Raw genomic sequence first — 15,219 nt, 5'->3', positions numbered from 1 at the left:
GTCCTTTATACATGCAAAGCAGCCCAGAATGGAGTGAAGTTCCATGTGTGATTATGTTATTTCTAACGGGGCGTGGTCAAAGTTGCATGAACAGGAAGAATATGCTCTACTTAGGTGAGGCTGGACAGTATTTTGCTTGGATAATAATATTTGTGATACATGAGTAAGTCAAGAGGAAAATGGTTTCATTCTTATTGGTGGAGAATCTGGAATGTGGGTGACCACTGTTGTCCCTCCAATTAAGAGACCAGAGCTCTTTGAGAGCTAGCTAAAGGACCCTTACTCTTTTCCCAGGTGGGGAGAGGCAGAATTTCCTAAGGGAGAAGTAGGGGGGCTGTCTTAGACAGGGACTGCAGGAAGAGGACAAGGGAAGACTGGAAAGATATACAAAGTTGTATATGCAAGAAAAGGCTCTTGATGGCCTGAAATGGGAAATCTTGCTCCCCACCTGCCCCCTCTAAGGAGGGCGTGAAGGAATGAGTTTCAGGTCTTCTTTGAATTTCTCACCTGACTCCTAAGAAGGTGCTTGGACTGCTAGCACCTTTTAGTGGGTTGGGCTCAGGAGGTGAGTGGGGTAACACCAGGGAAAGGATAGCCCCTTCTTCATGATAGATTGGTGCAGGTGCTGTCAATATGGGGCTGAGAGGAGGGTACCCAGGCCTCTTCTTATAGATGCTCATCAGGGAAGACTTAGGCCAGCTCCCTGCTCCTCTTCCTTGCTCAATTTTCTTCCTATGGCACTTATCACCTTCTGACATACTTTTGAGTCATTCTCCCACTGTAATATAAGCTTTCTGTGGGCAGGAACTTAAGACTATTGTGTTTTCTGCTGGTTACCCTGTGCCTAGAACAGTGCCTGGCACATAGTTGGCACTTACTAAATACGTTCTCCTCTGAAATACAGAAAGCAGAGCCCTGCTACAACATATTCAGTGAACTCTGTGATATTTGGCAAGCTACCTAACCTTTCTGAGCATTGGTTTTTTCATCTATAAAATGAAATGATTGTGGTTGATGAAAACATCTATCTCACAGGGTTAAGGATCACACCTTCCTAATGTGAATTACTAGCACTTTTATGTTATTTGTACAGTATCAAGAATATTTGAGTTGCCATTAGAAAGTTCCTGGAACATTTTAAAGCCTTTCAGAGCTAAGGACCCCAAGAGAGTGTAGAAGCAGGAAACGAGCAGGCTGGAGGACCATGCTCTAGAGAATTCTAACAGGCCACCAGGAGGCACTTACCACTGAGGTTCAGAGAAATCCCTGTCTTTGACTCACGGGTGTGTCTCCTGTTTGGGCTTCCTCAGCTCATTTTACATTTCACCTTCTGTTAGAGGAATTTCCTGGTTTGAGCGCTTACCTTTCAATGTGTCCTAATTCTTCGTGAATTACTTCTGCCCTTTCTGCCTTTGGATCTGATTCTGCTCACCTCTGGATAATGACCTTTAGATACTGCACCTGGGGGCTCTTGCCTTCATCAGCTCTGATCCATGTTCCGTGATGGCATTTTAGGCACATTTCTATATGGTTTGAACCATATATACATTGAACTGTATATACATTGACGTTATTAAAGAGTAAAAGAATCTTCAAACTGATACCGAGAGGATGATATCTGTTGTGCAAATTATCCCAGAGAAAAGTTCCATCTGGTAAGCCATACAAAATAACATGGCTGCCATCGGGCAGGTGGGAATTTAGATGCTTCAGAGTCTGCATGACGTTGGAGTAGAGTTTCTCAGGAGTGGTCATGGCTGGGACTGGGTCACTCTTCCTGTTGGTGGAATAAATAGAAAATATCTTGGTTGATTGTAAGGATAGATGCATGCAAGTTGCACGCAAATACAAGATGCATCACACACACACACACACACACACACACACACACACACACACACACAGAATGTGGTGGTCATTGGAGCTATTTGCAAAATATTCCTGGATTTCCACCTTTCTGGCACATAGACTGTACTTACTGACTTCCTTGTGGTTGAGCGGACTATGGACTATGTGACAAACGTGTCATATTTGGTGATGAGACACCTTCTAGAATGCTCTTTTTCTTTGCATGGGTATAGGCAATGTTCTAGATAGCTGCTTCACCAATCTGAGTCTCAGAACAGAGTCCCATGGTGATCTCTGATGGACAAGTAGTATGAGAGAGACATAAACATTTGTTGCTTTATGCTACTAAGATTTTAGGGGCCGTTTGTTCCTTTGTTCCTGTAGCATAAACTCACTGGCCTGACTCACACAGTGTTTGAAATGAAAGGGGTCTGGTATTGCTTATGATTTATTTGACACTTTGAGGTCTGTAATTTGGTCTTTAAAACTTTTCAGATGTATCACAGCTAGGAAACAGAATCTTATTGACCAAGTTATATGTCCACACTATAGCTTGCTTTTTATTCTTCAGTTTCTATACTGGATTTGGACTTGCATGCATTTCCTGATGGATTTCTATTCCAGGCTATACCCTGCAACAACATTTCCAACCATCAATTCCAGCCTGCATTGTTGTCTTTATATAGTAGTGCTTGTGCTCTCTAGAGGGTATTTGATTTTTTAAATTATATTTTCTTATTTCGTAAAAGTTAGTAAAATAAAAAAAGAAAGTGCTGAAAGTAATTATGAGAGACACAGTCCTAAAATCAAAGCATGTCAGACAGAGGTGAAGCTCCTAAGTGAGCTGAAAGTGATGAATCTTTGCCCTCAATCAGACATTTATTGAATTTAAGCTGACTTACTTATTTTCATTTGGTTTGGAAAAGAAGTAAGGAATGTACAAAATACTGCAAAGACATCATTTAAAGTTATGTTAAAATTGCACCCATTGGTTGATTTAAAGTTATGTTTAATTGGGTGCTATGCTCACCACCTGGGTGATGAGGTCATTTGTACTCCAAACCTCAGCATCATACACTATATCCGTGCAACGAATGGGCACATGTACCCCCGAATCTAAAATAAATGTTGAAATTATTTAAGAAAGCTACGTTAAAAAGGCAAATGGTGCTAAAGTATTTTTGGCATTAGTATATGTTTATTACTGTTCATTTCTTTGTACAACTGACTTTTGGACACACCTTCAGGAACACATCAAATTTGGATTAGTATCCTAAGCTGCATTAACTCGGGAGTAGAATACAGAATTTTCTGGGGTTTTCATCCACTCTTTAGGCTCTAACTGCCTGTCTTTTCCCTAAATGGAACAATGCTACAGTGTTACTTTCTCTTTTGCATACTTAAAATTCCAGTTTCCCCAGTGATCCTATAGTGGGTAAAATAGTGTCCCTGAGAATGTGACATTACTTGAAAATAGGGTCTTTATGGTTGTCATTAGTTAAGATGAGGTCATGTTGGATTAGTGTGGGCCTTAAATTCAATGACTGAATCCTTAAAAGAAGAGGAGAGGACACACAGACACACACCAGGAAGAAGGCCTTGTGAAGACAGAATCAGACACTGGGGTTACAGCTGTCATGAGTCAAAGAGTGCTGAGGATCGCTGGGAGCCACCAGAAGCGGAAAGACAAAAGGAAGGAGTTTTCCCTGGAGCTTTCAAAGGGAGTATAGCCCCGTGGACACCTTGATCTTGGACTTTCAGCATCCAGAACTGTGATGAAATACATGTCTGCGTTTTGAGTCATCCAGTTTTGGTACTTTGTTATGGCAGCTCTAGGGAACTTAAGACAGATTGTGAACCAGATAAAATAAGTCCATCACTCAGAGGCTGGACCCGGGGCATAAGTGATATGGGAAGAGGGGACAGAAAGGGGCCCCCAGGGATCCGTAATTCTCACTTTTAAAGGAGTTCATAAATGAATATCGGCACTGCCTTTTTGGAGGTCAGTTTTTCAAAATATATCCAAATTTGAAGTTGGCTTAACTTTTGACCTTGGAATTTCACTTTCAAGAAGTTATCCTATAGTAACATTTCCACAAATGTACAAAAATGTGCATACAAATACTGCAATACTGCTTGATGTAGTGTGTAACTGGAAAAAGACAGAAGCTTGAATACATAAATTATGGTATACCTGTGCAATAGAACTCTATATAGCTGTTAGGAAGAATCAAATAACTAGATATCATTGGTTGCACAACATTGTGAACTGGGAATGCCCCTGAATTTTTGCTTTAGAATGGTTAGTCTTACATTACATGAATTTCACCTGAATAAAAAAAAAGAAGTAATTTGTATGTATTAATATAGAAAGATGGCTAAAAGTATTGCTGACTACAACAATACTTCTGGTGCTGTGGGGGTAGCCAGTAGGGTGGCAGTTGTGGTTGGTGTATGTGCTTCTAAACTATGTAATGGATCGCTAGAGTCTCCTAAGGGGGGAGAAAAAAAGGTGTCTAATTTTACAAACTCTCAGGGTGTAGAACTGCATGCTAAATTCATGTTTTCCATTGTCAGGAAAAAATTACACTATTTTAAAAATAAAAATCTTCCGAGCCTGATAAAAAGCAGCTTCAGCAATTTGCGACTAGGTTGCCTACCTACTAGAGCAGAAGCATGGGGAGGGGCTTTGACTTGATTCCTATATGCATAGAAGCAGCACTGAAGAACCTGCCCAAAGTACTCAGGTTCTGTATTCACTGTGTGTTTGAAGTGTGACAGCAAGGGTGAAATGAAAGGCAAGTCGGGAATCTATAGCCTTTCTTCTGTCATTGGTAAAGCTGGCACACACTGCCTATTCACTTTTGTCTTGCCACACTTTTTTTTTTTTTTTCTGCTGATACAGCCACGCTTTGGCACAAAGCAATTATGCTGAGCTAATGTTCTCCAACTACATAAGGGCAAGATGAGTTAAGATGGACAAAGTCTTCCCAAATCCCCATTAAATAATTATTTTTTTGGTTAGAAGCACAACCCTGATGCTAAACGAAGAATCTGAGCTAATTTGTACTTATGAAACGGCACCCACAAATTAAGCAAGCATAATCAACATGGCTAGTTGCTAAGTGAAATAAAAATGGAAGCCTTGGTTCCATAATGAAACATTCTCCAGTTACCTTTGTTCCACCTTGTACAACTATAGAATTTACTTCTAATTTGCATAGCAAAATCAACCAACTCTTAGCTCAGGTAAGGGCAAGGGAGTCTATGTGACTCATGGGGCGATCACCCCTTTCAGATGTCACAGAAGGTGCCTTTTGACTTCTGTCCCTGAAAAGTTTTCCTTTCTTTTTTCTTTTCTTTTCTTTTTTTTTTTCTTTTCTTTTTTTTTTTTTGAGATGGAGTCTCACTTTGTCACCCAGGCTGGAGTGCAGTGGCGCAATCTCGGCTCACTGCAACCTCTGCCTCCCAGGTTCAAGTGATTCTCCTGCCCCAGCCTCCCAAGTAGCTGGGACTACAGGTGCGCACCACTACACTCAGCTAATTTTTCTATTTTTAGTAGATACAGAGTTTCACCATGTTGACCAGGATGGTTTCAATCTTTTGGCTTCGTGATCTGCCTGCCTCAGCAGGTGTAATCCAAAGTGCTGGTATTACAGGGATGAGCCACCGCGCCCGGCTCCCTGAAAAGTTTTCAATGCCATTTTGATCTGTGTACTCTTTCTCCTCTGGTGATGTCTGGGGGAGACTTTGTGCTAGTATCCTGGAGACCAAAGAACCCTAGTGGTTGAGAACTATCTCCTAGGTCTCGTCTCTCTGGTGTCTGCCAAAGGACGAATAGGCTGGGCTGAAGGTGTCTAACCCTTTTCAACCCAGATGTCCCAGGCACCTGCCACCCCGGATTTGTCTGCTCACCCCAGGGTCCCAGCGCCCCTTCTCACACACCAGCGAGCTCACCCCAGACACTCAGATGGATAGGTGAGAGATCGAGAGTGCTTAGCTAACAAAGAAGATGTGAAAACCAGCCTGGGGCACAGTGGCCACATTGGGGAAAATAATGAGAGAGAAATTTGTGCTCACTGACATGCTCTCACACATGTCAGGAACACATGGCCAGGCTTGGAACAGATGAACAGCCTCACTCCTGAGGGTGACTCTGAAGCCTGTCCTGCCCTAATGAATTGTGTCTGATCAGGCAAAATAAGCCTGATCATTTCATTACCCTGGCAGGTAAGCCAGTCAGATTTCACCTGGCTGGTGCCAGAGAGAGGTGTCCCTTCTCAAGGAAGAAACTGATCAGCATGTGCAGAAAATCAGCTTCCTGGAGCCACAGCTAAAGCCCAGATCACTGTAGTGGTCAAGAGCTCACACCTCACTTACAGCTAGCATTTGTGTTTTTGAAACACCCAGGTAAGAGAGTTAGCCCTTTTCTTCATGCCAGCCAGTTGCAATCACATTATTGGGCTCTCATCCAATCCCCTTGAAGAGATATCTTTTTTTTTTTTTTTTTTTTAAATAGAGACAGCGTCTTGCTCTATCACCCAGGCTGGAGGGCGGTGGTATGATCATAGCTCACTGCAGGGTTGAACTCCTGGGCTCAAGCTATCCTCCCACTTTAGCCTCCTGAGTAGCTGGGGAGAAGGGGCATTGATACAGACTGGGAATGGGATGAGGCCTCCCATATTACCCCATGCATAGAGATACATTAAACGTCCCTTAAAAGTGGGCGTGGCCTGGAACATGCTGGCTGGTTGGAACCTCCTTATCATTCCCTTTGCTACCCATGTCTCTCACTGAGGAGTCTGGGAGAGAGCATTCCTCTGAGCAGCAGGAGCTCTTTCCATTCCCTTCCCTGCTGGCTTTTCTATCATCTGAATAAATAGCATGGATGGTTTCTCACTAGTCTAGGCTCCTTGGGGCCTGTGACCTGTCAGTGCCTCGGCTGGCTTCCTCTTAATGCAGTGCTGGTCAACTGCCCAGGGCATAACCTGAAGCATTGGCATTGAAGAAAAACAATAGCTGGGGGCAGACAGGCACAGACACCCTGTGTGGGTGGTCCTGGCTCTCTCCATAAGATGAAAGTGTATAATTTATGCTTTCTGTGTATACTCCTAAGAATATGATGCTTGTATGAATGCCATCTGTCCTGTGATTGTCCACTGTAACAAATGAAACTATATCCATTTATGGGGCTAGTGCTAGATGCTTGTATAATTCTATGGAATTTCCAGCAATTACCATGCTCATTTCAGGGATGCTGCACTGGGATGTTGGCGAAGGGTTGTCACTGGCCTTTATGATTGGACATTCTGAGGCCATTCCTGTTTCCCACTACTGCCTCTGTCACCCCAAGGTTCTGCTGCTGTAGCTCCCCAACATTTGCCTTGTTTTCAGGAATGTTTCTCCTTTCATATTATTCACATTACATAGCCCTCAAGGGCAGTGATCGGAAAAGCGCAAACGAAGCTGAGTTAGCCTAAATCAAATTGAGCTTGGTTACAATGAGAAAGCCAGGTTCTCTAAGTGATCTTTCTTTTTGACTTCCTGATGCTAAAAGCTATCTTTCAATCATGACCCTCATTCATGTAACCAGTATTTGTTGAGTAACTAGATAAATTTAGAGAATCGAGAAAAAAGCACATAAATGTGTTACTTCAGTAAGAGCTAGCATTGTCATAGAAAAAGAAAAGAAAAAAGTCAAGCAAATATCCTAAAACTTGTTCCAGGACAGACTTATTATGTAACTCCTTGCTGCTCGAGCTTTTTATAAAATCCCTTTGCTCATTTTGGGAAATCTACTCCACCTTGACGTTCTGGCAGATGGGGAGGTATAGTTGCCATCTGTCTTTATTTTTTTAACCCCTCCACAGGACATCACAAAGTGGGCACCACAGGGACATCCCATACTGCCAACTCTGTTCTTTCACCCAAATGCTTGCTGCTTCTCTACCCAGATCCCCAGCAGGGGAGAGGCTGACACAGGTCTCTGGCTGATGTCTGCCTGCCCTTTAGCTCTTTGGGAAAGGAAAAGTAGGACTGGGCTGGAGGGGTCTGGGTAAGCAGGTTTTACTGGAAAAGTACAGTTTCAGGGATTTTGGCTTTTGGAGCCAGAGTCTCTTTCTGCACATGTTCTTTATTCAGTATAGTCAGTTTGTTCTCTGTTCCTCTCTGGAAGGACATGCTCTGGGGGCTGGGGGAGCAATGACTGATCTGACCATAGCCTTGTTCTGTTTCATGATGGCAGCTAGAGCCTGAAGCACGGTGTTTCTCCTTCCATTAGCTCCCTGATGTCAGGGGCTGTGGCTTCTCTGCCATTGTATCCATATCCTAGAGCCTGGCACAATGCTTGGCACATCGTGGTGCTCACCGTATACTTAAAAAAGTGAGTGAGTCAAAGAGAAAATAAGACAGTGTGAACTATAGACAGGGAATGGAATTTGGTTAGATAACCTGGTTTGGCTCCCAGTTTTGACGCTCAATACCAGAACAGGCAAGTTCCTTTCCTTGCCAAATCAGTTTCCTCATCTGTAAAATGGGACAATCATCCTTGCCTCTTAGGGCTGCTGGGAGGATGGAATGATATAGAGTGATGTACCTCTGGGTTTATGGCAGTCCTTAAAGGGTGTTTGTTGTTTACTGGAAAGTCCCAGGTGGCTCTTCACAGACCTTGGTGCCAAGCATGTAGCCTTGGCCAACTTGGGGTTCTGGGGCCAGCAGCAAACCAGCCTAAGGGCACCAAGGTGACATCTGGCATATCAGAGTCTCTGGATCATTATGGCATCTCCTCCCCTGAACGCACTTCACTGATTATGTCTGCATCTCCTTTGCCATCTGAATTTTATCTGTGTGGGCAAACACACTTTAATACTATTGAGTTTTGTTTTCAGCACGGGCTTGGAAAGCGTGGCAAGTGAAATACAGGAAAGCAAACAGGGGAGTGAGCAGGATGGCCCACTTCTAGCACAGTTGGGGTGGAGTCCAGCTCTGCCATTAATCAACCCTGTTGCCTCAGGCAAATCATGAACTTCTTTTGGCCTTACTTTCCTGTTTCCTAAAATAGTGAGTGGGTGGCTATTGCTACTGGGGAGTTGCTCTAAATCCTGTCTCATCATTTTTTTTTTTTTTGGCCATAATCACAGGACAGATGGCATTCATACATGCATCATATTCTTAGGGGTGTACGCAGATTTTGAGAAACCACCCCAAATGTTATATAGGAACTAAGGAATTCACCATTTTGAAGTCACTACCAATATCAGCAGTTTAGCAAAATTACCTTCTTGCTATGGGCCATGGGCATAAATAGGATTGGCCATGAGTTATCCGCAGTTCCTTTGCAAATGCTGTAGGTCTGTGTGTCTAAGCTGTCTCTTCCACATGAGGAAGTAAAGTAGATCAGAATATGAGTGAGATCGATGTTCTTATGGGGTAGCTGTGCTTCTGCCTTATTTTATTTAAAAAATCACAATTCCCAATCTTGGGTTCTCAGTCAGTAGTAGCACATTTCTTGTGATATAACTGATCAGGACGCACCCATTTGTTGTTACATCAGAGTTGATAATTAATGGAGCAGATATTTTCAAAAGAAGCTTTCAGCATCACAGATTGGTACCATTGATTTCACATGTGTCTAGGACTTGCTTTTTTTTTAAGATAGAGTCTTGCTCCGTCACTCAGGCTGGAGTACAGTGGCATGATCTCGGCTCACGGCAACCTCTGTCTGCTGGGTTCAAGTGATTCTGCTGCCTCAGCCTCTCATGTAGCTGGGATTATAGGCACACGCCACCACGCCCAGCTAATTTTTGTATTTTTAGTAGAGACAGTTTCACCATGTTGGCCAGGCTGGTCTCAAACTCCTGACCTCAGGTGATCTTCCCACCTTGGCCTCCCAAAGTGCTGGGATTACAGGTGTGAGCCCCTGCGCCCAGCCATGCTTCTAAGATAGAGAAATTCAGGTGAACAGCAGGCTGCTATAATGGAGTGGAGTTGGTGAGGAGAGGGTGGGGAAGAGCCCAGAGTCAAAGAACCTTGAAAATACTTTTTCTCAATAACTCACCCATTGCAGACATCATTTCCAATCATGGCATATATAACGATGGCGGGATAGTCCAACATCTTGTTTCTAGACAAGCTGAGAAGACATAGATGGAATCTGAATGTCAGATACTTGGAAACCTAGCTATGTAGCCAGTGACACAGGCTGGGCCTTTGAAAATCTTGGTATGACCACCCTCTTGGCAACCTTTTTGCAATTTTTCTTTCATTCTAGTACAGCCAACCACCATTCCCACTTCCCATTTATTCTCTATAATCATTGTCCCACTTGCCTATTAGAGAAAGGCCACATAAATGCATAAAACTGAAAAGAATGGATTGAGGTCCTGGGTAAATAGACACAATACTATCTTCTTGGCATCTTTCACAGCAATTGCATCAATAAGCACAGGTGAGTTATTGGGTTACTTATGTCCATGTTCTTAGGATATCCTGGCAGCCATGGACCCATAGTCAACTTTGAAAAGGCAAAGCCTTCTTGAGGCTTCCAGTCAGGACAACTCGAGCCTTGTTTCTGAATTTCAAGCCCCAAAGAAGCACAAAAAATGTTTTCTCATTCATAAAGCAGGAATATGACATCATCCTTTTGTCTGTCAGACCTAAGTTTTGCCAACTTTGTATGCATTTTTATCACCCTTCTTTGAGGACATATGCAAATCACTTTCTATGCTCACTGGCCCAAGGAGTGATATCCTAGAGTTTGGATAGTGACTAACAAGCTATTTATGCTCAGTAAAAATGATTTTGGGGTAATAACAGGGTTTTCATTCCTTATTCAAAATGAGGAACCAAATTAAAAACAACTTTTTATCTTCCACTTACCTTTCTATAAATTTTTTCAAGTTTCGGGAAGATGCACCTGAATAATTAAAATTAAGAAAACAATTAAAGTTAGTGAGTTCAATTTCACACTATCAGTATGGGAGTCTGATTGACTGAACTCATGAAAGCAGCATTACTGTTTGGTCAAAGGTTGTTCTGACCAAACACATTGATGGAAATAATTTGCTTCCAATCAGCTTCTGTAGTGTTTAATCCTGGAACTCTCCTTAAGGGCTTTTCTGTTTATTTACAAAACCAAAATTTCTTTGGATTCATGGGTCTTCAGACATTTCCTAAGCATACATGAGTAAATCTTCTAGTAGATGTGAGAAAAAAGTATATATCTACTACCAAACAGACAAACTACCAAAAATATTAAAGAATGAGTTGAAGAATTAGAGGAAAATGCAAAGAATGTTACAAGAATTGCCCACCTCCTTGGAGAGCCCCATTTAATCTCCTCCTATTATTCCTGCACACTCCCGAGGCTCCCGCAGGCTGTCTGGCCAACACAAGGTTCAGATTGTAGAGTTGATATATTTCAACTCTTGTAATGATATACATGACCATCCTGCCCCATCCCATTACCACCTGTAACATATCTCTTATATGAAAATCCAGACCGGGCATGGTGGCTCACACCTGTAATCCCAGCACTTTGGGAAGCCAAGGCAGGTGGATCGCTTGAGGTCAGGAGTTCGAGACCAGTTCAAGACCAGCCTGGCCAACATGGCAAAACCTCGTCTCTACTACAAATACAAACAAATTAGTCAGGCATGGTGGCGTGCCCCTGTAATCCCAGCTACTCTAGAGGCTGAGGCAGAAGAACTGCTTGAACCTGGTTGGTGGAGGTTGCAGTGAGCTGAGATCGTGCCACTGCACTCCAGCCTGGGCGACAGAGAGAGACTTGCCTCAAAAAACAGAAAATCATATTTGTTGAATACTTATTTTACTCTAGGTGCTGTTACACTTTTACAGCTCATTTAAGTTGTGGTACAATTGTGTGAGGTAGGTACTGTCGTATTCCCACTTTTAAATGAGGAAACTGAGGCCCACTTAAGTGGCTTACCCAAAGCCACACAGGTACTCATTTGAAGAACTGCAGTTCGAACCAGTCCCTTCCGTCTGCCATGCTGAACTCTGGCTTCCTGTGGACAGTGCTCCTCTAGGCTGTAGTTGAGAAAGAGTGAACCCAAACTAGTGTACTGTCTTTTTGTTCCCAAGAGACAGATCTGCTAGAAATAAGCAAGTATTTCTCAGGTGGGTGGTGCAACTCAGTGGATGAGTTGGAGAAACACCATCCTGTTGCCCCTTTCCGTAGGAAGATTCTCCTATAACTTCCAGCCTTGGAAGCTTGGGGATAAGTGCATTTTACCGCAGACCCAGGTATGTTCTTCCAGTTCCATGTGGGAAACAGGACAGTGTGCAGCCATGAAGGGTGTGCTGGCCTGTGTCTCACTGAAGCTGTGTAGCTATGCAATGATTGCCTCTTTTTCACATACAGCTAGTGGCAAGCTGTACAGGCAGCACTGATGTTCTCTTGGTTGATTCAGGAATGTTAGTACATTAAATAAATATTGCTTTATGTCCATTTTATTATGGTAAAATATACATCTTTATTTTATTTATTTATTTATTTTGTGACAGAATCTCGCTCTGTTGCCCAGGCTGGAGTGCAGTGGTGTGATCTTGGCTCACTGCAACCTCCGCCTCCTGGGTTCAAGCGATTCTCCTGCCTAAGCCTCTTGAGTAGCTGGGATTACAGGTGTGTGCCACCATGCTTGGCTAATTTTTGTATTTTTAGTAGAGATGAGGTTTCACCATGTTGGTCAGGCTGGTCTCGAACTCCTGACCTAGTGATCTGCCTGCCTTGGCCTCCCAAAGTGCTGGGATTACAGGCGTGAGCCACTGCATCTGGCCTCATTTCATCTTTTAACCCCTCTTGAGTGTACAACTCAGTGGCATTCAGTTCATTTACATTGTTGTGCAACCATCATCACCACCCATCTCCAGAACTTTTCCATCATTCCATCAAACCAAAACTCAAAATGCAATAAAGAATAACTTCCACTAACTCCTCCCTCCAGCCCCTGATAACCACCCTTCTACTTTCTGCCCTTTTGCATTTAACTATTCTAGGCACCTCATGTAGATGGCTCAAGTCATACTTGTCCTTTTGGGTCTGGTTTATTTTACTCAGCATAACGTCCTCAAGCTTCATTCATAACACATTTTGTTTATCCATTCATTCGTTGATGGCCATTTGGGTTATTTCCACCTTTTGGTTGCTGTGAATAGTGCTGCTATGGATAGTCCCTGCTTTCAAGTGTTTTGGGCATATGGTATACCTAACTGAAAGTGCTGGGCTATATTGGAATACTACGTTTAATTTTTTTCAGAAATGGCTATGTCGTCTTCTTTCTTTTTTGTAGTGAGGCAAGGAATCATTATTATTATTTTGATTTCAACTTTTATTTTTGATTCAGGGGTACATGTACAGGTTTCTTACCTGGGTATATTGTGTAATGCTGAGGTTTGGGGGACAATTGATCCCATCACCCAGGTACTGAGCATAGCAGACCCAATAGGTAATTTTCTTTATTTTTTATTTTATTTTAAGTTGCAGGATACATGTGCGGGATGTGCAGGTTTGTTACATAGGTAAATACGTGCCACGGTGGTTTGCCGCACCTGTCAAGCCATCACCTAGGTATTAAGCCCAGCATGCATTAGCTATTTCTCCTAATGCTCTCCCCACCCTGGCACTCCCCCGACAGGCCGCAGCATGTGTTGTTCCCCTTCCTGTGTCCATGTGTTCTCATTGTTCAGCTGCCACTTACAAGTGAGAACATATGGTGTTTGGTTTTCTGTTCCCGTGTTAGTTTGCTAAGGATGATGGTTTCCAGCTCCCTCCATGTCCCTGAAAAGAACATGATCTCGTTCCTTTTTATGGTTGCGTGGTATTCCATGGTGTATGTGTACCACATTTTCTTTATCCAGTCTATCATCAATGGGTATTTGGGTTGATTTCATCTCTTTGCTACCATGAATAGTGCTACAATGAACACACACATGCATGTATCTTTATAACAGAATGATTTATATCCCCTTGGGTATATAACCATAATGGGTCAAATGGTACTTCTGGTTCTAAATCTTTGAGGAATCGCCACACTGTCCTCCACAATGGTTGAACTAATTTACATTCCCACCAACAGGGTATAAGCATTCCTATTTCTCCATAAGCTTGCCAGCATCTGTTTCTTGACTTTTTAATAATCGCCGTTCTGACTGTCGTTTTCAACCTTTGCCCGCTCCTTCCCTCCCCACCTCTAGTAGTTTTGTGCCTGTTCTTGCCATCTTTATGCCCATGAATATCCATTGTTTATCTCCTACTTGTAAGTGAGAACATATGGTATTTGGTTTTCTGTTTCTGCATTAATTCACTTAGGATAATGGCCTCCAGCTGCCTCCATGTTGCTGGCGATGACATGATTTAGTTCTTTTTACGGTTGCATAGTATTCCATGGTGTATATACACCACATTTTCCTTATTCAATCCACTGTTATGGGCACCTAGGTTGATTCCATGTCTTTGCTATTGTGAATAGTGTTGTGATGAACATATGGGTACATATGCCCTTTTGGTAGAATAATTGATTTTCTTTTGGATATACACCCAGTAATTGGATTGCTGGGTCAAATGGTAGTTCTCAAAGTTCTTTGGGAAATCTCCAACTGCTTTCCACAGTAGGTGAACTAATTTACATTCCCAACAGTAGTGTATAAACATTCCCTTTTCTCTGCAGCCTTGTCAGCATCTGTTGTTTTCTGACTTTGTAATCATAGCCATTCTGACTGGTGTGAGATGGTATTTCATTGTGGTTTTGATTTGCATTTCTCTGATGATTAGTGATGTTGAGTCTTTTTCATATTCTTGTTGGCTGCTTATATGTCTTCTTTTGAGAAGTATCTGTCCATGTCTTTAACCCATTTTTTTAAATGGGGTTATTTGGTTTTTGCTTGTTCAATTGTTTAAATTCCTTATAGATTCTGGATATTAGACTTTGGTTGCATGCATCATTTGTGAATATTTTGTAGGTTGTCTGTTTACTCTGTCGATGGTTTCTTTTACTGTCCAGAAGCTCTTTAATTAGGTCCCACTTGTCAATTTTTGTTTTTGTTGCAGTTGCTTTTGAAGACTTAGTCATAATTTTTTTCCCAAGACCAATGTCTAGAATGGTGTTTTCTAGGTTTTCTTTTAGGATTCTTATACTTGAGCTCTTACATTTAATTCTTTAATCCATTTGAGTAATTTTTGTATATGGTGAAAGATAGGAGTCCAATTTTATTCTTCTGCCTGTGACTTGTCAGCTATCCCAGCATCATTTATTGAACAGGGAGTCCTTTCCCTATTGCCTATTTTTGTTGACTTCATTGATGATCAGATGGCTGTAGGTGTGCCATCTTATTTCTGGGCTCTCTATTCTATTC

The 15,219-nt window shown here is 42.4% G+C and overlaps 1 protein-coding gene across 2 annotated transcripts in view; it reads right to left on the bottom strand.

Moving 5' to 3' along the window:
- The window catches only part of AOAH (acyloxyacyl hydrolase), a 228,137-nt gene that overhangs the window by 31,240 nt on the left and 181,678 nt on the right, over positions 1 to 15,219 (bottom strand). For both annotated transcript variants that reach the window (XM_073008965.1, XM_073008964.1), the window contains exons 14-16: positions 10,726 to 10,762; positions 9,905 to 9,979; positions 1,605 to 1,777 (exon numbers count right to left, since the gene is read on the bottom strand). In XM_073008965.1, the coding sequence (XP_072865066.1) occupies positions 1,605 to 1,777; positions 9,905 to 9,979; positions 10,726 to 10,762 (285 nt within the window). The remainder of the gene's footprint in view (positions 1 to 1,604; positions 1,778 to 9,904; positions 9,980 to 10,725; positions 10,763 to 15,219) is intronic.

The sequence above is a fragment of the Chlorocebus sabaeus genome, chromosome 21 (genome assembly GCF_047675955.1).
Source record: "Chlorocebus sabaeus isolate Y175 chromosome 21, mChlSab1.0.hap1, whole genome shotgun sequence".
NCBI lineage: Eukaryota > Metazoa > Chordata > Mammalia > Primates > Cercopithecidae > Chlorocebus > Chlorocebus sabaeus.
The sequence above is the reverse complement of the archived record's forward strand: the minus strand, read 5'-3'. Positions and strand labels throughout refer to the sequence as shown.